The sequence below is a fragment of the Oryzias latipes genome, chromosome 11 (assembly GCF_002234675.1).
Source record: "Oryzias latipes chromosome 11, ASM223467v1".
Classification (NCBI taxonomy): Eukaryota; Metazoa; Chordata; class Actinopteri; order Beloniformes; family Adrianichthyidae; genus Oryzias; species Oryzias latipes.
The window spans coordinates 25,900,309-25,924,216 of record NC_019869.2 but is presented as its reverse complement, the minus strand read 5'-3'; the positions used below and the strand labels follow the sequence as shown (position 1 = coordinate 25,924,216).

Sequence of the window (23,908 nt, the reverse complement as noted above, 5' to 3'; positions counted from 1 at the left end):
CTGATGTTATTCCTACATATTTACGTGCAGCCCAGCTGCAGATTGCAGCTTTTCCGTCAGCAGCTGACCGGCTTTTCCAAACCCGTTGGTGATGGTGGATTTTTTTACGCTGCTTTTAACGATTGCTTTTAACTTGAAAGCTTCATCATATTGTAGTGGCGATCACGTGCACGTTGGGTCTAATGGAACCAAAGGATTGTGGGATGCGGCTGGGCATGCGTGTTTCGTTCTGTTGAACCATGACTGAAGTGTCTATGATCTGAAGTGAGGTCCATGCTGTCTGGCTGTTTAGTGTGTTGAAAAATAAATGACTTGTTGCTTGGAGTTGAATAGAGAATTCAAACCATGCACTGAGTACGAAAAAATGCGTACATGGCGGCCGTCAATTAAATCCATAAATTAGCCGCGTCACTGAATAAGCCGCAGGGCTGTAAGCGCAGGAAAAAAGAAGCAGCTTATAGTCCGGAAATTACGGTACTTTGATTTATTTTCCTCGCCTCTGCCCCGGGTCTTCCCCGGGGCCTCCGTCTCTCAGCTGGCCTGGGAACGCCTCGGGGTCCCCCCAGAGGAGCTGGAGGAAGTGGCCGGGTGAGGGAAGTCTGGGCATCTCTGCTCAGTCTGCTGCCCCCGCAACCCGGTCCCGGATAAGCGGAGGAAGATGGATGGATGGATGGATGATTTATTTCATTTTAAAAATAGACCTAAATGCACTTTTATTTACATGTTGACTTTTGTTGTAAACAAACTACATGCATATTCAGGTTGTTTTATCAGCTTGTTATAGTTTGATTTATTTTGTAACAGAGAAAAACAAACTTTATAACCAAAAAAATGTTACCTTCGTGATGATTGTGAACAACAACACCACCTTTCTCTGCTTTACAATAACAAAAACACCACCTTTAAATGAATACTAACACCACCTTTACATTAACAAAAAGAGGTAACGATTTCTTTTACAGTAGAGTACTTACAGTGTACTTAAATGGTATTTACATGGTACTTATTGTGTAACTACTGGGTACTTTCAGGGCATTTAAATGGTACTTTTTTGGAATTTACTGGGTACTTTCAGGGTGTTTACATGTAACACCACCTCTACATGAGCAATAACACCACCTACACCTTCTTTACATTAACCAAAAGACCACCTATAAATGAAGAATTAATACACCTTTACATGAACAAAAACACCACCTTTAAATGAATAATAATTCCACCTTAACATTCACATTCACACCACCTTTATCTGCTTCACAACAATACCAACAGTCCCCTTAGTTCATATCCAGCATTTGCCTGTTCAGGTGTATGTTTCAGGTGTATACGCTTTCCCGCCCGATCATTGTAGTGGAGTTGGCTATCCATCATTTCATTCCACTTCCACAGACAGAAGGACACACAGCTGACCTTGTCAAGACATCAACACAACAACCAATTGTGTTTTTTCAGAACAATTCAAAACAAATACAAAACGGTCAAGGATTGGTGCACATTTGAAGCAACATCAAGTAGGTTTGGTTTTTTTTGACCTGTTGAGAAGAGGACAGTGTTTTCATGTCTGCAAAGCTCTAACGGAGGTCATGGTCAAACAGCAGGTAAGATAACCACAGCCCAGAAAGAACCACAGGCCAAGACGAAAAGGCCACATGCTTTTGGATCCCTGCAATGCGTCAGAGTTCACAATAAAGAGGCATTTTCCTTAAATGAGTTCAAGAAAAACTGGACTTCTATGTTTTTCTGTAGGTCACAGATGGGTAAGTCCTTTACCCATCTGTGAGCAGCCTGGGAGTCCTTTGGCGGCCTGTTAAACTATTTCATCTGTCCCGCCAAACGGGAAAAATTCTAATGATGATCCTTGATAATGTTTTATTTTCCTGTAACTCTGGTTTTTCCCCAGAGATGAGAGATAACAAACAAAATGACCTTTCTTCTGGGTGCAGAAAGTGCTTCTGCATTCATGTGGTGTTGGAGGATTTGTTGCTCTTCTGATGTTTGAGTCAGACGGGCATTTTTCCCATCATTTCAACACCACATGAACGCAGCATTTCTCAAAGTTGGCGTTTTTCCCTGAGACACCAACCCATTAGTGCAATGGCACTAAAATGAGCCCAAAGGTCACATGACCTGATGTTGTTCAGTCTGCTCATGTGACAGCACCTTCCACCAGGTGAAACCGAGGCTCTTCTTGGCCTGTTTGATTACGTAACATCATTTAAGCAGCAGGTTCACTTCTTTTAGCAAAAATACAGAAGCAGGTTTCTTGACTTCATGTCTACATCTACACTCTACCTGATCTGGAAGGAGCTGCAGCTCACCTGCATTCAGGTATCAGTAGCCGCGCTTCTATGTGCAAAATGTCTGAATGATGATCGGATCAGAACTGAACTGTGCTTATGGGCCCAGAAAAACCTGATCTGATTATAACAAACGTTTCCATACGCCACACATTCCATCAGAATGAATCACTCTGACATGAACAGAACTCTCTAAAATACCAGAAACGACCAAAGAAGAAGAAATATTGAGTTCTGCTGTAAACAAACAAGCTGCAGCAGAGAGAGATGATCTTCTAAAGGTGATTTTACTGTTGTTATGCTTTTATTAGGTGCTTGTTTGCTCGTCATTTGCTGAATCCGTGCGGCCAGTCCTTTATTCTTGGCAGCAAGGATCTGGAAGGAGGTTTAGCATTAGGCTGCTGCTCAGCTCAGAGACACGGTTTGCTCACGCAGAGCAGTCGGACAGACCTCCTCCAGACCACACGCCGTGACAAAGCACCCTGCCCTGCCCAAAAACACGAAGCTACGAGTCCGACTGCTCTGCTCAAGAACGTGGTTCACTCGTGTGGAGCAGGCGGCCGGTCCGGTTCGCGGTCCAAAGCCTCCTGGAGCGCCACCCCATCTATGCGTGACGTAAACCAGAGCAGTAGTGACCCACGATCAGAATAGACTGTTTCTATGCTCCACGATCGGATCAACAATCAGCAAACCACCTATCTCCATCGGAAAGACATGTCGAGTCTGATGGGGGCAGAGTTATATCATGTTTACATGACGCATTTTTATTCTGATCAGGCCTTCATTCAGGTTAATTCTGTCCATGTAAACTCAGATATTGAACAACAACATGCATGCAACACCTCCAGGCTGAAAACCACTTCTAATTGGGTGGGGGACTCGGGGGCCTATTCTTCCCTCCTCTCAGGTGCATAAAAATTTTAAGTTTAAGCTCAGGGAGACTAAATCAGGTGTGGTAGTGCTGCAGCAACATCTACTAGACTATGGAGTTCATTCAGTCTCAATCATCAGAAATGCACACAACCCCTTTCACAAATACACACAAATGTAATTTTACACAAACGTGCAATATTCATTTGGAAATGCACACGTTGTGTTTCACAAACACACACGTTGTTTCACACATGCACAATAAGTGCTTCTCACAAATGTGCATGATTATGTTTCACAAAAACACAATAGATTTTTTCAGACATGCAGAATAGATGCTTCACAAACATCATTTTTAAGTACACTTGTAACATGAACTCACAGTTTGTGGATATTCTAGAATGTGCATTCACAAACCTGCTCTCATTTGTGAATCTCCCCACATTTGTGAAAGATTTCTCTGCGGTGAATATTGAGACTCCCTTCACTCTGCAGGTCAACTAATGCCACCATTGGCCAATGAATCTGTCAATCAAACTCATCACCAAAGCAGGCCTGCTCGCTTTCAGCCAATCGAATGGCCCCTTAGACTTTCTCCAGCTTTCACACTGATGTCAGAACTGAAGGTGCACGGCACACAAGCATGGCGGAAAAGTTTTAAATTCCAGGAAATGCAAAGTCCCTCAGTTAGGAGTAACAAAATCATCCACTATGATTGAAGTCAGTATTATAACTCTGTTCTAACTTTAGGGATAACGCAACAGGACAGTTTGAGGCTGACTCCACTCCACTCTCAGCCCAGATTTGAAGAATGGAGAGAGAAAAAACGGGGGGGGTTATTGAAATTCCACAGAAAGTTCTGTGGAGATTTTTCTCCTCATGATCCAGACTGAAGGGAGTAAGGTGTCTGAGTGCTAAAAGGACACTAGCATCATAGCTAATAAGGATAAAGTATCAGCATCTATCCTGATGAAACATTCATTGTAAATCCCATCAGCAGGACACTGTTCACTGGATTCAATGCCAACTGCATTCTACAACTGTTGCATTTCTTAAGCCAGTAATTTTTGAAGACTGAAGGCAATAAACCTAGAGGAGCCATGCTAAAGCTAACACGCTAACACCGACCGGTACCTATACCCGGTACAGAATCAAAGATGGGCGGGGCTTTCTGTCACCTGTGTGGAAGCTGGAGAAAGTCTAAGGGTGCATTCGATTGGCTGAAAGCGAGCAGGCCTGCTTTGGTGATGAGTTTGATTGACAGATTCATTGGCCAATGGTGGCATTAGTTGACCTGCAGCATGAAGGGAGTCTCAATATTCACCGCAGAGAAATCTCTCACTAATGTGGGGAGATTCACAAATGAGAGCAGGTTTGTGAATGCACATTCTAGAATATCCACAAACTGTGAGTTCATGTTACAAGTGTACTTAAAAATGATGTTTGTGAAGCATTTATTCTGCATGTCTGAAAAAATCTATTGTGTTTTTGTGAAACATAATCATGCACATTTGTGAGAAGCACTTATTGTGCATGTGTGAAACAACGTGTGTGTTTGTGAAACACAACGTGTGCATTTCCAAATGAATATTGCACGAATTTGTGAATCAGAGCGTGTGTATTTGTGAAAGGGGTTGTGTGCATTTCTGATGATTGAGACTGAATGAACTCCATACTAGACACGCCTAACGGCTCATCCAGTCATTCAACTAAAGCCAGGCAGCAGTCTCTATAGGAAAATGGACTCTTACTTTAGATCAACAGCTTCACAACTTGATCATTACTAGGCATGGACAATGATGACAGTATTTTGTAACAAATGTTGTGGCAAAAAATATCCCCATTTCTCACCGTCATCTTCAGGGAAGGAGCTGAATTATTGACTTTGTTTTACTTTAAAATTTTGTTTTGGTTTGTTGGGAATGCTATAAAAAATTTAGTTGATCAAAGAAAAAAAAAGGCTAAACTACTCTAAATTTACCCAAAAAAAACCTTCAACTACACTGGTGGATAGTTCCCAGTTTGCCATGCGACAAGTTGATGTATTTGTTAGCTGGGATAGGCTCCAGCAACCCAATGAAGGATGAATGAATGACGTTTTTAAAACATTTTAGCAGCAGGAAAACTGACTCTTAATGACAGCTGTCAATAATTAACATCATTTATGTTTTTATTCTAAAAAGGTGAACAATAAATTTGAATATGTATTTTAAAACAGCTAATCAAATCCTATAATTGACTGTCTTTCTGACAAATTTCTGTCTGACTTTAACAAAGGACTTTTATTTCCAAAATGAAACGGCCCACTTTGTTCGGGTTAGGTCAGTGGTTCTACAGAACATAGTATAAATTGGGCCCAAGTATATTCTTCAGAATTCAATAAAACGGATTGTGGCCAAATAACTGGCTGTTAAACCACATGATGGGAGATCAGACGGTGAACGTGTCAAATGTGTTTTGACGGTGACCGCTGCACTGCAGCTACATTCAGTCCTTTAGCAGAGGAGGACTTCATCATCTCCTAATGTCCTCCATAGGACAGAAAAGACTGGGAGGAAGTATTGCACCGTTATTGCTTTAGCATTTAGAGGCTCCTGTCTGAGGTCCAGCTAGCTAAATGATCTGCTTTTAGAACTTGATAACACCGCTCATCCGGACCGTGAGCCAAAAAGGTTTTCCACAGCAGGCGACGGCGCTGCCCAACGTTCCTCTCTGGGTTCTGAAAATCTCTTATTCTCTTAATCTTTTATTTTCTGCATATGCGGTTTCTTCCGCCTGCACCCACCCGAACCTCGAGTGTTCAGAAAGCGATGCCAGGACCGTCCCATCAGCAGCAGCTGACCTCACCCCTGCAGGGGAACTCTCTCTCGCTTCATCCAGACGTTCCTGTTCCCTCTAAAGTCACAGCCTTTGGTGTGTGGAGACAAACACGCGGCCTTCCTCCTTCACGTCATACACATCTAAGCTTTTCTCTATTCCACAGACAATCCTGATCTCCGTCAGAGAAACGATGACCGAGTGAGGATTTCCTGTCATGGACGTTAAGAGGACGCAGAAATGTTTCTGCTGTCAATCTTCCACTGACCTGCTGTCCGTACTGCATGCCTCCCATGGCGCCTGGCGTGCGACTCTGTATCCCCATGGGGTATCTCTGAGGGGCCGGGGGCCCGTAGCCCTGCCCCGCGTAGGAGCCGCCCTGCTGCGGTCCGGGCCCCGAGGCGGGCCCTTGCTGCTGCGAGGGATAGGGGTTAGGTCCTCCGTACGGCTGTCCGCGGATCTTCCCGAGCTGGTCCATTGGGCCCGGCGGCTGGAGGGAAAAAGAGGGTCAGTTGGACACGACTGTGAGCTGAGAGCCTGCAGAGCAGTTCCTGCAACAGGAGCCCACCCAACATGAAACCTTCCGGGAGCAGAAGAGCCGTTTCAGAAGTTCCTCAAGTCAAAGACGGGATGGTGAGAAACGGCTGGCAGGTATGCCAGGAGTGGGAACATGGAAGAAGTTCCTTATCTTACTGTTATGTGCATCGGTTTTATCCAACAGCCGGAAAAGAGACCGTACTTCTGAGAGGAGGATCTAGTCATGTGACCTGTGAGTGTAGTTTGCCTTCATGTGTTTTTAGTTCTGCATTTGGTATCATGTAAACAGGATATGACATCATCCAACATTTCCCTTAAAAACAGTGTGATGCAACATCACCAATGCCGCGCAGGTATGAGGACACGCCCACTGAGACTATTTGAGCTCTGTGATTGGAAGACCGCCTCTGTGACCTGGCATGACTTTTCTAAATGAAAAAAGAAAGTGTTCACAACATCATGACATAATGCAGAGCTGCATGCAGACACGCCAGTGTCAGCATAGTCTGCAGAAAGTTCCACCAACTTCCTGGTGTTTACAGGAAGCGCCAGACCAAAGGACGAGTGGCGCTCGCTGACGTGAACACGGGAGACGCTGCTTTCACGCCCACTCAGTTTAATCGCCGTCTCCCCCAGAGTTCAACAGTTCTGATGAAGAGCCAAACACGCAGAGCGACTCCGCAGCTGAAGCTCAGATCCATCTCCAAAGAAGGAAACGACAAAACATCTCAGACTTTGAAAACACCACAATGCTTGGATTGGCTGGATGAACAGTTTTTCACTATTTTGAGGTAACTTTTCTTTTTCTTTAGCGCCGAGTCAACATTTAACAAGATAGCAAACGCAAAGGAAGTAGTTCACTAAAATAAAAGCAAGTATGTAAAAAAGTAAATAAAAGGGGAGGAGCAGGTGAAGCCCCCCCCCCCCCCCAATTTTCCCTCCTTCAAGACTTTCCACGCTCTTTAAGTAAAGCTTCATAGGTCTATATCATGTAAATCAATTATTGTTTATAAAAGAATATATATATATATATATATAAACATATATAAATATTTATCCCAAAAAAACGGTAGTGATATTTTGATCCTTTCATGCATCTCTGATTATTCCTCTACTAGCCCCCCCAATCCACAAAACCATTGGGTCCTCACATGGTGACATCACAAAGTGAGGACCAGCCCCTTATAGGAAGAGTCTGCACTGCCAGCTCCGCCCCCAGGCTAACACACACGCCCACTTTCTCAGCCGAGCTAGCGGTGATCGGCTGAACACTTTCCTTTTACGAGCAAAATACCTTTGCAAAAATTTGGATGTGGTTTGTTTTCGAGGGAGAATGGAGATGCGCTGCCGAGGCCGAATCTACGATGACGTCATGAAATGGGCGGCACCCACACAGAGAGAAAGGCGGCACCCTTAGAGATTGAGTGGGAAAATGAGCTGAGAAAATAACTCCCATTTCATTTAAAAAATCCTTCCTTTAGTGTGCCAAAGGTGATATATTATTGTATCTATGGCTATAGTTTAGTCTGAAAGGCTTAAGAAAAGCCTGATATCGGCCCTTTAACAAAGCAGCAAATTAAGTGAAGTATTAGACAAAAAGACAGAAACGGATGCTGACTGAAATGATTCTGGACATTGAGAGTAAAGATGCTCTCACAAAATCTAGTCTGACTTTAAACCGTGATCACATGTAGGCGAGACACGGAACAGCTTGTTAGCCTAGCATGATAGCATCCTAGTACTTAGCATGGTAGCATTAGTGTGTAACCACACCGCTGGCTCCAAATCAACACTTTTATGAAACGCTCTGTTGCTGCTGTGAGTCCAGCAGGTTCATCCTCAGGTTCTGTCTGGATCCTGTTCTAAATCCTCACACGTTCTGCTGCTTCATCAGCTGAAACTGAAGCTACACGGAGGAACCAGCAGAGGTTAAGCACCCCCCCTCAGGTCTTTACTCCCAACAACGGAAGGGCAAGAAAGCAGAGAGCTGGGAAAATAAAACCTTCATTTTCCCAAAAATACATCGTCCAAAACAACCAAATCCAATGACGCAAGACAAGAGGCAGAGGAGGGAAACACTGCTCTGGATTTAGTATCCGACGGGAAAGAGAGAAAAGTTGGCCGAGGATGAATGAGTGAGACCTGAGCATCCGGCAGGAGTGTTTCCCACTGCTGCAGGAGGGGCTGGAGGGGCAGGAGGGGCAGGAGGGGCTGGAGGTCGGAGCATCCCAGGAAAAGTCTCAGCTTTCACACCACAACGGCGTCCCCACACGTCACCATCCTGGCAGCTGCAGCAGCAACATGTGGGCCGCCGCAGGAGCAGCAGGTTCTGGCCTGCTGACCCCCCCCAACCCCCCCAGCACACACTCCTTCCCACGGTTATTAATCTGTGACTGTGTTTTTCCTGGCCTCCTCCTTGGTTCAGGGAGACAAGCGCCGGGGCTATTTATAGGCAGCGAGACGAGAGGGCAGCGTGCCGAAAAAAGAAGCAGGTCCCAGCTGCACGGCGGTTTGAACCCTGGCCAGCCCGCTCTTCCTGGGCTTTCATGAAGCAGCAGGCTTTGGCACTCGCTGAATGACAGCACTGCAACCAGAGGAGGTTGGCTGGGGGGGGGGGGGGGGGGGGGGGGGGGGGGGGGGGGGGGGGGGTGGGGGGCTCAGCGGGGAGGCTGTGTGTGCTGCTGTGTCTGTGGATGCTGGAGATGACTATAAGTGGCGGGGCAGGTTGGGGGGGGTTGTCAACAGTTTGGTCATCCAAAATGACGACATATTCCACTCCAGATTTTCCTCCCAGCCTCCCCCCTGCCACCCTTTCCTGAAAGTATGACTGTGTCCATGTGTTTGCGTGGGAAGAAGGGTGTGGGGGGGGGGTTGCTATGCTCCCTCAGGTCATTACCAACGGCACCATGGGGGCAAGACGGGGCGAGCATGGATAAGCAATCTCCTGTGACCTGAGTGTCCCTAACCTCAGTCTGGAAGGAAGGAGCCCCCCCACACACACACACCTGAAAACATGCCAAACACACCGGGGGGGGGGGGGGGGGGGGGGGTAGCTGAGGGGTCTGGTCTGCCTCACAAGTCTGTGGACTCCAAGGCGGGTTTCCCCACCAGAGTACCAGATCCAGTCAACTTCAGCCGGACAGTCCAGATTCCACTGGGTTCTGGATTTCATTTAATGTTGATTTTCTATTCAAAAGCAATTTGATTCAGTCCTAAAAAACTTTTCTCACAGACAAGAGAATTAAGAGGAACAGAGAGGACATTTTCATGACAAATGATGTATTCTGACATTAAGAAATGAACTGAAAACTAAGAAACTCGCTTATTAAATGCTATGAAATGATGGACTATATGAGCATTGATGGATTCTACATCAATCATTGGATCATTTAAAGTGACTGACTTCTGATGTTTGGCTCCGGGTCCAGCCCAGTTTACCCTCCAAATAGGAGGCCCATCAGAGGGGAGCAGGTCTGCTGGAGACCTCACCTGGATCAAGAGACGGGACCGGAAGTGCTCTTCTTCGTGTACACGATGTAGCAGCTTCCTTCATGCTACAACATCGTCACCAGAACGCAGTGAAAGCAGAAGAACCAGATCCTGAAGTCCTGGTCACATGCATCTGCATGGGGGGGTTGACCCCTACAGGGGCAGATGGGCACAGGTGTGTTTTGCAGTTCCCTTAACCTGAAAGGACGGCCCTAAAATAGAGCTAAGTCTAAGGCTGTGTCCGAATTCCACCCTGACCCCCTAACTACTACAAAACTAGACAGTGCCCCGGATTCTAAAAGCAACTCGGACACCATGCTCACGACTTTGTTTTTTAAAGGCGGATATGATGTCATCAATTTCACAAAGTTACGATCGTATTGATATGAGTGTTTTGTGACGATTATTTATGAGTCCTCTGTCTTCTGAAGATAAAAACGTTGATAGTTTGTTAAAAAATATACACTAAATACATTTTTTGGGGGGGGTTCCCGACGCAGTTGTCCTAAGGTTAAGGACAGTCATATGGTTCTAGATGAAATTTCAGACGCAACAAGGAGGCCGGTAGCACATACATCCAACAGGCCTAAGATGGATCATACACCCACACAGCACACACTGTACTGCACCCTCCCCAATGACCCCACCCACTTCAGGGCTTTGACCACAGAAAATCCACACATTCAACCAGAGGAGTGAAAACTGACCAGTAACCGTCTGATCCTGTACACCAGCTTCTCTGAAGAAAGCTTCAGAGGGAAAATAAAAATGGCCGGTAGGCCTGCACAGTACACCGCAAATTTATCGTAATCGCAATATCAAGCTGTGTGATATGCATATTGCAAAAGACAGCAAAAATTGCAATTAATGGTCACCTTAAATGTGCTAAAACAATCTTATGGCAACTTGAAGCATTTAACGAAACAAACAAATCCCTTCACGTTGTTGACCAATCAGATGGAGGCCTATTATGTCAGATGTTCACCTCCTATGTCAATGAGGGTCATTTGGAGTATAATTTTTAAACGGTTGCAATTAAATGGTAATGATGTTTTTGGTTGTTTTGCTCTTTGTTTATATACCGCAAATTATATCGTTGTCGCAATATTAATCACCAATACCGCATATCACAAGTTTTCCTCATATAGTGCAGCCCTAATTTACTGCCTACAATGGAGTGTAAACCCACCCAGGGCGAACCCCACCTTTGCCTGATAGTGGCTGGGATAGGCTCCAGCAACCCCAAAAGGTACTCAGCAGGTTTAGAAGATGGATGGACGGACGGATGGATGGACAGATGGGTAGGTAGAACATGGGATTCTATGGAGCGTCTACATCATCATCCAAAAGTAGGCGGTACCTAGCGAAAGTTCACTGCCCGTGACTGAAGTAGTCGCCAGCTACTTTCTGATGACAAGGAAACGTTTTATTTAGTACCTCACAGTACATCATCTGTGTATGATGTAATAATACACTCACTCTGAAATAGATTCTGTTCTTGTTTACTTGATTGGCACAGTCAGAGACTGTCTCGCCAGCTGCAAACAGCGAGGAGAAATCAGAGGGCTACTCACCATTTTAATCTGTTGGTAAACGTCAGAACATCTGATGAGTCCAACTCAAAGTGGAATCAGCACTTTTTCTGGACTTCTAACCAGCAAACACACTTCTCTGATGGAGGGTTCTGCTGTGACGCCAACTCCAACTGGATTCTCCTCTTTCACCATGAGTCAGAAAGAACTGAATGAGTGTGAGGAGTAACATGAGGAGCTGGGAGTTCCCGACACACTCAGAGGTTAGCCAAGGTTTAGTTTGAGACTGCAGGAACGATGAGTTCAAGAGCAGCAGCTGAGGCCGGGAATTCAGCCTGTCATCCTCTTAGGATGTCGTCTACAGAACAGGAGACCTTTGAATCAAGAATAATAAAAGCCTGTGTATGATGTAATTCCAGAAGACATAGATAAACAAGCACAATTAGCATATGGCTAATCTGCATAGAGGAGAGCAGCATGATCCTGGCAGGAGGCTGATCTGAAGGGTTGTGTCATGGGTACTGCACAAGGCTGGGGGTTTGTAAGATGTGTGTGGGGGGCCACATCTGAGCACACAGATCAACCAGAGAGGACAGACTGCAAGTGGCGCTCTGATCATCTTTTGATCCGTTTTAGAAAGCGTCTCCTTATAATGACGCTGTTTTCAGCCAAAATCAAAAACCTGTGTTGTTTTTCTTGTTTCAGGAGTTCATTAGAAATTCACCTCTGAGTTGTGGACAGGACCGTTAAGGCTGCTCCCATTTCCCATGATCACTTTGTTAACCCTTTCTCCCGCTGGCTTACAATCCCTCACACCCCCAACATAACACCAGCTAAACCAAAATGGCAGCAATATCAGAGCTATTTGTGTGACAGTGGATGCATCAGAATGGAGCAGAGCAGGGAGCTGTAGTGGGCTCTACCTCACACCTACAAGCTTTTCCCAACAGTATTTTTTGTCTGCTCCTGATTCACAAGGAATATTTCAATAAAGAAATATTCATAAATTTGATTTTAAGCCTAATTTTCTGTACATTTGTCCTCCATCCTGAGAAAAATGCCACAAGGACATGTTAAAAAGACTAAAAAGAGCGTTTCCTTTGGAGGGGCTCTCTGAACAGCCAGTCAGTTCAACAGCCCCATGGACCTGCTTCCTATCAGCTTCCATTTAAAGTGGAGAGCACAGAAGTTCAGGAGTTCCTCAGCCACCATCACTCCTCCATCGTCCAGCGGATGCACTCAGACAGGGTTTCTATGTTTGGAATCATTTGAACAAATCCCCCTTTAAAGGATCCTTACATGATTACACTACATAAAGTAAAGGAACTACAAGAGAAGAGTAAATGTCAGGGCAGGGGAGCCTGGGCCTTCAGGTGCCTCCATCTTCAGTCACACCAGCACAGATGTTCCACCTGCTGAGTTTTTTCACACTCAGGCCCAAGTGGAAACCTCACACTCAAATGACGACAAAAACAATGACGTAAACAAACACGCATCCATGCCAGCTAAGTGGAAGAGGGGAGAACGCTGCTGAAGGGGAAAATTCCTTCCTGGAAGCGAGCAGGTGGAGGTTTTCCTTCCTGAAGTGCTGTTGGCGTTTCACCAGGTAAAGGTAAACCTCCACAGCAGCACACACGCCTGCTTTCACAGAGCCTACAGGCCTGATATGATCATCACGTGACAGCAACAGGAGAAAATCTCATTTTGATTCTGTCAGTCAGCAGCTCCTGCTTTTCTTTCATCACAGACTTTCCACAGAAGCCCTCCTGAAATGGTCAGGATTCCCACTGAAATCAGCTGAAACTGCTGCCTGCCGTGCTAAATGTTAACTGGTAATGACTAGTGACAGACATGCAGCTTCGCCTGATGAACGTCACGTCTTTGGCTGTCAGCAGCTGCAAAGCTGCAGTCTGCATCAGTCAGACCTTCAGAAGTGCTTTAGCTGCTGTGAACGGTCAAAGACGGATGTGGGAAAGAAGCGCCGGAACTGAACACGCAAGGCGACCTCCAACGTCAATCACGACTTTCACCTCACGAAGTCCCCATCCGATCTTAAAACCTTTTTTTTTTTCGACGACATAGTGTCTGCAGAGCAGCAAGACTAGAAATGTACCTCTGAGTTGTGGGCGGGACTGTTGGCGTGGAGCTTCCCGTCACCCATGTGTTTACAGACGTTCTCCAGCTGGCTTATAGCCTCTTAAACCCTCCCCACCCGACAGATTGGCCCGCCGATTATAGCACCCAAGTCACACCTCCAAGCTTTTTCAAGTGCATTTTTCCGTCTGCTCCTGGTTCACAAGGATTTGAACAAAGACATGCGCAGTCATGCAATTCTGAGGTTCATTTTCGTTACACATGAGAAAAATGCCATTTTCATTGGAGTCTGTCTTTAAGGTATCTGAGAAACTTCTGCATCTACCTGCGTGACAGAAAGCTCCTCCCCTTTCCGCTCCACTCATGCCAGCTCTGAGTTTCTGTGCTGGAGCACACCGCCTCCCTGCAGGCCACTTTCCTGCTGGAGCTTCACATGAACCGTTCTCTGCTCCACAGACACTCTGACTGTCCTCTGGCAGCTCCAACTGCTGTGGACCAACCAAGTGAACACTGGTGTGGATCACTGCAGCAGGGATGCAGGCGCAGGTCACAGCAGAGCAGAGGTGGAGGGGAAGTAAAGAAATAAACCAGAGAAAAAAGTGAGAATCGAGAATAAGTTGAGCAGACGCTAAGTGACGAGGCAGAAGATCTGATCTCCACAGAGGAAGAGCAGCTGCTGGAACTGTGGATGGGCGAGAAAACCAAACTACCGCACTTTTCATTATCTCCATTGAGGCAGCATCTCCCCAAATAAAGAAAGTGCTCCCAAAGTAAAGTAAGATGTGATGCTGGGAGTCTGAGAGGCTGATGGGTGTCATTCTGAGGAGCAGCAGCTGTGAAGACCATCCCTGTGGAAAGAGCCTGACTGGCAATTTGGTGTTGAGCTTTCCCTCCACAGACTGACTGCCAGCTGTCAACCCGTCAGGACAAACTTAGATTTCCAGCAGACAGAGGATGAGACATTTCTCTGCACTCGTAGTCATCATCGCGTCTAAAGCTCTGCGTCTCTGTTCGGCTTTTTCCTTCACCGCGGGAGTCATGTGACCAAAACATATCAGATAGCAGCGAGGTAGTTAAACGTCTCAAATGACCCGCCAAGAGCCGTGTGCAGGTCAGTACCTGAGGAGTGAATGCCCCGACCACACCCAATGACCCTTGACCCTCACAGAGGGGTCAAGCCGTTCCGTTTCTCTGGGAAATCCCGTTACACGTCAGAGGTTTTGGCAGCGCCTCACAAAAGACCAGCGCAGTAAAGCCGCCTGTGAGCGCGGAGAGTCGCAGGTGAAGCTCGGGTGGGTCACACCGGCAGCACCTCCCCAGCTCTGAGCAGGTGCTGACCCCCCAGCTGGCGCGGTCTGGAGGGACTGGTTCTGGCCGAGCCTTAAACGGCCTCAGTCAGGGTCCACTTCCACTGGGGATCCAACGGTTCACTTTCTCCACGACCGGGTTCTAACCTCCACTTTTGGGTCACGGTTTTGTTTCAGTTCAATAAATAATTCCTGTTTTAATGAACAACAAAGAAAAGAAAAATTCAGATAAATATTGTTTTTATTTGCCAAGACATACGGCAAGAGTTTGAGGGCCAACATCCAAACCAAACTACATTTACAAGAACACTCGCAAAATCACTAAATAAATGTCTTAACTTTAAGTAGGGTTGTCAAATTATCGCCCTAATCGTGATCAATTAATTACAGACAAATTAGCATGTTATTTTGTAATCGCATTTGTAATCAATAACTATGTTAGGATCTCAAATGTGAAAAACAAAAGCTCCAACAGTTTACTTACATGGAGCTTTTATCTGAAGTCTACATCACTGTCAGTGCACATCTAGGTGTCTGTGTACCGCCGCGTTTATGCTGTGACATCATCAATGTGCGACATCTTAGTCCCCTACTGAACGAATGCAAACAAGCCCACATGTATTGTCTGTAATGTGAGGGATAAAGTCTGACCTGGTGTTTGTTATCATGAATGAATGGGGTAGGCGGAGGGCTGACAACAGCAGACTGTAGAATAAGGTATGCCAACATATATACTATGGGATTAATAACTAGGTTGTGGACAATCAGTTTGGGATTCCTTAGGGTTAAGATTAATAATCGCACATAAAATTAATCGCATGACTGCGCTCACTTTAAGAGAAAGAAATTACGACAAAGTAGCAAAAAAAAAAATCTTTTTTCTCATGAATTTACGACTTTATTCTCGTAAATGAATTTCTATTTTTAATTTTTATGGTGACCCTAATACTCTGTAACCTTTCAGTTGCCTTAACTAAGCCTGGAGTGGTGTCTAAATCAATGACTAACAAATCCTTAAATTTAGCACAATTTCAAGGCAAACATCAGCAAACCCCAGCAGTAGGAAACAACCGTTCACCCGCTCCACCATCGGGTTCAATGGTGTAACACACGGAGAATCCCACCATGATACAAGTCATCTGGGATTTGAACACATTTGAGAAAAACTTGGACAGATTTTAGGAACACACAGCATGACTGCACTGGTGGAAAACACCACCATTTAAGGACAAACACGTCCAAAATGGGATTTTTCAAAGCTCACTTGTGATGTGCTTTGTTTCAAAGCTGTTGGTTTTCTTCAGAAAGCATCATCCACTGCCTCTGAGTATCAACAACTGCACACATTTAAAGGTTAACCACTTTACTCCAAACAAACACAAGCGCCATACGTCATGTAAATAAGTCTGTGGTCCTGCACAGGCTCAGGGAAGGATATTACTATGCTAATCTGCCGCATTTTAGAAGGTAAATGTCAGAGGAAATGAATGACTTTAACATTCCAGCATGCACTGATGCAACAGCCCAAGCCTGACATTTGTCCACTAGGAGCTCCTTTTTCCCACAGTTCCAAACGCCGCGCAAACACGCCATTTTTCAGACGGAGGCATTTCCACCTCTGAGGTGCACCCGGGGTGCAGAGACGCTGAGCGCAAAAGTAAAAGGTCTGATTTAGGAAACCACCCAAAACAGCAACAACCCAACAGAAGCTGGCGTGAAACCGCGACTCCGTTTGTGGCTGTCAGCGGGATGCAGGAGGCTGATGTTGTCACGGAGACGGATGGTGGCGACACGTGGAGTACGAGCAGGTCACACACACACACAACTGCCACACTTTGTACACAAACACACACAGCTGTCAGGGCAGACGGAGATCATTCACAAAAACCCCCCTCCCTCCCCTGGGTATCACTGACACCATTCTCCCCGACACACACACAAACACACACAGTTGCCAGGAGGCAGCGTGCTGTCCATGTGGCTTTTGGAGAATCATTACTCAGCATTGAAGACGAAGACGCCGGGAGGGAACTTCCTCCTCAGTCCTGAACAAAGCTGCACGCTTTTGCTCAGAGGTGAGCGCCCTTTTCACAACAACAGTTCAGAATCTTCTCCGTTTGGGCCAAACATCCAGACAAGTCAAACAACGCGTCTTCATCTCAGGCCTAACGCCTACATCTCAGGCCTAGCGCCTACATCTCAGGCCTAGCGCCTACATCTCAGGCCTAGCGCCTACATCTCAGGCCTAGCGCCTACATCTCAGGCCTAACGCCTACATCTCAGGCCTAGCGCCTACATCTCAGGCCTAGCGCCTACATCTCAGGCCTAGCGCCTACATCTCAGGCCTAGCGCCTACATCTCAGGCCTAGCGCCTACATCTCAGGCCTAGCGCCTACATCTCAGGCCTAGCGCCTACATCTCAGGCCTAACGCCTACATCTCAGGCCTAGCGCCTACATCTCAGGCCTAGCGCCTACATCTCAGGCCTAGCGCCTACATCTCAGGCCTAGCGCCTACATCTCAGGCCTAGCGCCTACATCTCAGGCCTAGCGCCTTCATATCAGATATAGCATCTTCATCAGCCAGAAGAACATTCAGACACTGACTCAGAAGTTGTTAACGAGCCGAAACCATGTAGGCTAAGTGGACAAAACCTCCAGTTTAAGGTCTGACTCCTCCCCCATGAACGCATATATATACCAGCTCTTAGACCAGCTAATTCAGAATTCAAAAGAGAAAACGTCTTCTAACTTTAAAAAACCAAGTCCAGATGACATCCCCTAATCCTACTACAATATAGTGATCACCACATAACTTCAGATACATGAACAAACAGCAGAACAACTAAATACATCATTTCCATTTCACTGCAACAGAGTCAACATCAATCAAGTTGTTCTCCAAATGACCCTCGTCTACATAGGAGGCAAACATCTAACATAAAGCTCCATCTGATTGGTCAGTGATGTAAAGGCCTCCATCCATTGGTCAAATGCAGAAAGGGATTTTTTGGATTTGTCAAATACTCCAAGCTGCCAGAAGATTGTTTTAACACATTTAAGTAACAATTTATCACAATTTTCTCCGTCTACTGGGATATTGCACAGCTGGATATCGCGTTGTGATGAAAAAGATCGATGGATTTTTGAAAATTCATCTGTGTGGGGGAAAACAAATCAGTTTTGACTGACCAACAAGAAGAAAAACGAAAGAAGAAAAGGAACGGACACAAAGGAAGTGACGGGTTAGAGGCTTGACCAGACAAATATGACACCAATGAAATCACGTCAGCTTAGAAGGAAGGAAAAACATCAATCTGCAAACCAGATTCATTCACAGCTTTACAGAAACTGTTCATGCTGCTCTGAAGACACGGACGTCCAGGGTCTGTCTAGTTTACTTTAGCTATAAGCTATATTCTAATAAGTTCATTATGAGTTCTGATTCTATGTTTTTGTACAATTATTGGTGTGAAGCCCGTTCAAAAACCTGTGTTGTGATATCAGGCTATGTAAAGAAGAATTAAATTGGTCTACGTGTTCAAACGCCACGCTATATCAACACTAACTGGTACGGAAATCATCTTTGACTAAAGGCCCGTACACACCAGGACGAATATTCGCCAGGCGTTATTCGCCAGCGTTATTCGCCACGTCTTTTGTGTTCACACCCAGGCGATTTTCGCTGACGATGAGCCGAGCGAACATGCAATTTCATTCCCTGGCATTAGATGGCGCTTAATGTAAACAGAAATACTCCTGTACACAAGGTGGCGCTGCGCAACTTTACGATTCTTAAAGTCGCTTTTCACTCAGAAGAAGAGAGCAAGTATTTACGCGCTTGTCAGAATCAAACAAAGAAAACATGAATATTTCAAGCATCAGTTGCTCCAACTGGTGCTTGGTTCGGGGATGTTTTAGAATGTCCGTCATTATTTCTTTGCGGCAGTGTAGACGCTACTTGGCGTCTATCTTCTTCGCTGGTATGTGTGCTCAGCAAGGCAGTTTTGTGTTTGAGCGCCCCCAAGTTGTGTTTTACCGTAACTTCAGAAGCTCCAGACACGTGTGCAAAAGCGCAATTCTCATTGGTCGAATAGATTTCGACGCGACGCGTCGAAAAAAAAAAACGAACCCGAGGCGTTTTTTTTTTTGACGCTTTGGCGCGTGGCGTTTTTTCGCGTCGGTGTGCACACTCTCACTGGTGCCCTTTGTTTAGTCACGAGGCGTTAAACGTCGGCGAAAATCGCCGGCGAAATTCGTCCCGGTGTGAACGGGCCTTAAGTCAAAATATATATATATAAAAATGATGATCCCATGTGCATGATAGGGCTGCAAAGACCGCTAGCAGAAATACTGTGGGACGTAAATAAAAAGATAAATAATGAAGCTTTACAGTCTAAAATGCATTTCCCTGGTCAACAAAACAAAGATTAGATTGAAAGAACCACCCCAAATAAAGTTGTTTTTGCTGTTCTGAACATTTTCTTGTGGTATTTTCCTGATGATGAAAGACATATACAAAAAAAAAATTAAGATTAAATTTGCATTTGAGTATTTTTCATTCAAATCACAGTGAATCAGAAGCAGACGAAAACATTGCAGTTGGAAAAAGATTGTAGCAGCTCTACAATGGCAAACCATAAGCTCCCTGCTTTGCTCCATTCTGATCATCCACTGTCAAACTAACAGATCCATGAACGTCTTAGTTTTCCTGGTCTGAGCTGGAATCTGGATCAGAACTGGACGGCTGGATAGATCTGATACATATATTTCTGTTGGACCTGCAATCTTAGGTTGTGGTTGTGAGGGGCTGTAAGCTATCGTCAACCGAGGGACGATGGGAAATGGTGGCAGGCGTGCTCCACATCAACAGTCATCAGTCACATTCTAATGAACTGCTGCTGCTCTGCGTCCTAGAAAACAACACAGGACTTGGATTTAGGCTAAAAACGCCATCATCGTGATTAAAAGCCCCCTGGGAACGCTTTCACAACACATCCAAAGAACATCGGAGTGGGACTTCAAAAAAAATGCACACTGCAGGTTTATGGAGTGGCCGTGTGTGTTAGCCTGGGGGCGGTTCCTCACTTTGTGATGTCACAATGTGAGAACCCGCTCGTTTTCGTGGGTTGGAAGGGGCTGGTGCTCAGATTGCAGGTTTTCAGAGGAATACTCAGAAATGCGTGAACGGATCTAAATACCACTTTGGGGATGTTTGTCGTGAGGAATTCACACTAGAAAACTTTAAAAAAAAGTTAATTTTGCAGAAGAAACGGTGCTCAGTTTTAGGCCAGGCTTGGCAGAGTTGTTCCACAGAGGATGAATACTCAACAGCTTTTGTCATCTGAAGTGCTTTACAGAGTTCAGTTAACTTGTTAGCATGTTGTTTATGCTAAGATCCGTATTACTGTTGTTTTTTTATGCTAATGTACTACACCACTTCCTGTTCGGACCTATAATATTCTGAACATGTTTGCCGCTGTTCGAGCACAGATGTAAAGCTGCATTTTCTAAACATAAGCAGCAGCTCTGTGTGTAACAGGGATTTTAAAAAATGGAATTAAAGAGTCAAAGTTATGACACCGCCTTTCTGGAGTGTGACCATAACACGCCATCAAGCTTGGCGTGGAGTGAAAACATCTGCACATGTGGCCGTTATCTGGAGGAGAGGGATGCGGGTGATCACCGTTGACATGGAAACCCGGCGTGGACGCTAATTAGGCTATTGAAAAGCTGCAGGAAGCTCCAGGAAAAGATCCGTGTACTCGGCCGGCTTGCTTGTAAACATGACTGCAGCGAGCGTGACTCTCACGTGCTAGAAACCCTAGGCTGCCTCCACCTCTGATCTGGAAACAGTGCAAACACAGCTGTGCAACCCAGCTACCAGACCACACCTACTTTGTAGGCTGAACCAGAATCAGCCGCCTGGAGGAGCCCCGCACGCCACGAGAAAACACCGTAACACCAAAAATGAGACTTCAGGTGTTGACGGTCAGCAGTGAGAAAGTCCAGGAACCACGTGAAGACGTCCTGTAGCCTCTCAGATGCAACACGGAGGATCCACAGCAGGAAAGGCAGCATGCAAATTACTGCAGTGGGAGGAAGTGAGCAAACTGTCCTCACAAACGGCTGCAAGGAGTCCAACTGAAGACCAACTTAGGATCTGAACTGAGAGCAACCATTTCACTCCTCCTGATCATGTGACCTCAGTGGAGTTTGTAGATAATATAAGAACGTGTTTAGAATATCTCAATGTTTGATTTTTTTTAAAGGCCTGAAAAGCCAGAAGATGCTGCTTGGAGGCGCACGTCGGGGCAGGAGGGCTGTTTTTCTGCAGCCTGCCATTAGCAGCAATTATAAATGGCCGAGAGCGGAGGAGCAGGGAGCCAATCAGAAGGCGGCTCGCGCGTCAACCTAAGACCAACTGTCTCCTGGCTCTGACAGCAGCGCCTTACCTCCATGATTCAAATCCCTCAGCTAACCTGCGCGTTTCCGCTGCAGCTGTAAACACAACCAGAACCGAGCCGAACCCCCCCGCCCATAAACACAGAGGGCCTCACAACCGCCCCCCCCGCGAAGACGCTTTTCCAGCGGACTTTTCTCGTGATAATGCAAATGTTAACGGCTCGTCATTTGCATCTCGGCTATACGGCGCTGACAGCCGTCTGTGTGCGCGCGCGCGTCCATGCGGGCGGCTCGTGGAGGTGCGGACGCTCCGGAACGAGGCCCACACTGATCCTCCGCTCCGAGCCGCAGCCCGGTCGGACTCGCGCCCCGCACCAAGCACCCGCGGGCCGCAGCCTCGGCACGTGAAAAAGGGCGCGTGAACACGGTGAACGCGGCGGTGTCGGTTTGAAACACACAGGCAGCCATTTTAGAGTTCTGGCTGCATTCACAATGGCTGGTCCTGCGCGGCCCTGCTGCTCGGCCTCCTCTGCGGCTGCAGCTCAGCTTTACCTGGTTCCGGTTTGGCGGCTGTCCGGTGTTCCCCGGGCTCATGGGGGGCGGGTGGTGGCCCCTCTGCGGCCAGCTCGGATGGACCCCGCTGTACGGAGGCCCGCTCACATCCCCCGCTGCCTTGCTGGGCCCTTCCTGGTTGTTGTAGTCCCCCTGCGGGTAGTTGGGATAGCTCCTGGCGGAGCTGGGGGAGGTCAGGAGCTGGTTGAGGGTCGGCGTGGACGTGGGCTGCGGGGTTCCGATGTTATACCTCTGGTTATTATAGGATGCAGCCATAGCCGCCGTGGCTCCCGACGGCTGCTGCTTGCCTGACTGCCCCCCGGCCGCCGGAGGCTGGCTGCCGCGCGGGGAATTCATGCCCCCGTAGCCCTGGCCCTGGTACGAAGTCCTGCCCGCGAACGGGCTGTAGTTGTTGTAGCTGTTGGGGTAGCCGTGTTCGTGGGAGTTCGGGGGGTACGGCTCCATCACGCCCGGCCCCGGTGCAGCTGCCATGCCAGGGCTTTGTTGTCCGCCATGTTGATGAAAAGGGGCCCGGCTGTAGGGCTGGTTGTAAGCGTAGGGAGGTGGAGGGAAGGGGCCCTGGTGGTGGTGGCCCATTCCGGGGTGGGCATTCCCCTCCAGTCCGCCCGCATCGTTCTGGTTGCTGCCGTTGTTGTTGACCCGGGCTAAAGTCCCGTTCTTCATGTCGGGATCCCCTCCTCCACCAGCCTCGGCCCCGTCCTGCAGCTCCTTCTGCCGCGGGGAGCCTCCGTCGGCTCCCGCGTCCTTATTTTCATGCTGCTTCTCGCCCGGTACCGACTCGTCCTGCGCGTCCCGGTCCGGCTTTTTGAGTTCGGAAGGCGGGCTGGTGTTGAGAGTGGCGACCTGCGCGGCCATGATTCCCGGTGTGTCGGTCCTCCTCCGGTGTGTCAGCGCGGCGCCTCACTCGCAGACGAACTCCGGACAACCATGGAAAATAAATACGATTATTTCAGCAACGACGTCCCCGCCGTCCCGGTTCATCCCCCCGCTGCCCTCCTCCCGGACCGATCTCCGGTAATCCACCGCGGCTCCGGTAAAGTTGAACTCGGAGGGAAAGTTTTTACAAAAAAGCGGCATAAATGTGGAGCGGGGACGTGAAATTACCGACACGGGTCGGTTTGCGCGTGTGTGTGCGCGCGCGGGTGTTTGTTCAGGGGGGGCTTCTGTTACAGAACGGCAGCGCAAACTCGAAATCAACCGGACCAGCACGAGGCTCCGCGAGACACAGCCATCTTACCGACCTGCCGCGAGGAACCGAAATCCCGGCGCGGATCGCAGCGACGGCTGGATCCGGATCCCGTCCGCGTGCTTACGTCAGAGGGGCAGGGGCGTGTCCAGGACGGGCTAACGGCGGGCGCAGCTTCAGGAGGGTTTAGAAAACCTAAAAGGACGTGAAATCAGAACATTTCTGCTGGGTTTCCGGCGGATTGTGAGCCGTATGAATCTGTTTTGTCATAACTCTTGTTTCTACGCATCTGGACCACACACACACACACACACACACTGCACAGTGGAGCAGTGATGAGCACTCTTCCTCACAGCAACAAGGCCCCTGGTTCAAGTCCTGGCTGGGGGACCAGAACACCAATGGGGGACCTTTCTGCATGTTCTCCCCATGCATGCATGGGTTTTCTCTGGCTTCCTCACACCGTCCATAAACATGCTTCACATGTTCATTGGTGACTCTAAATTGTCCCCAGCTGTAAATGTGAGTGGGTGATTGTGGACCTGCGACAGACGGGCGACCTGTCCAGACCTGGCCTTCACTGACAAGTGGCCGGGATAGGCTCCAGCAGCCCCGTGACCCCAAAAACGGACAAAAAATATATATGCACACCTAAACCACCTGACGAAGCCCATCAACCCGCTTATACCATGGTCACTTACAAAAGAAAGAAATATCCAATCATTTTTTAGTACTTTATTTATTTTTTGGTTTAAGTCACTTTTTTCACAAAAAGCGGACTATTTCATACGTATTGCAGCGCG

The 23,908-nt window shown here is 47.2% G+C and overlaps 1 protein-coding gene across 2 annotated transcripts in view; it reads right to left on the bottom strand.

Annotated features, from left to right (window-relative positions):
- Positions 1 to 23,154, bottom strand: part of LOC101159069 (AT-rich interactive domain-containing protein 1A) — a 45,778-nt gene extending 22,624 nt beyond the window's left edge. For both annotated transcript variants that reach the window (XM_023960240.1, XM_023960241.1), the window contains exons 1-2: positions 21,899 to 23,154; positions 6,253 to 6,474 (exon numbers count right to left, since the gene is read on the bottom strand). In XM_023960240.1, the coding sequence (XP_023816008.1) occupies positions 6,253 to 6,474; positions 21,899 to 22,774 (1,098 nt within the window). In that variant the 5' untranslated portion in view covers positions 22,775 to 23,154. The remainder of the gene's footprint in view (positions 1 to 6,252; positions 6,475 to 21,898) is intronic.
- Between the last annotated feature and the right edge of the window lie 754 nt (positions 23,155 to 23,908).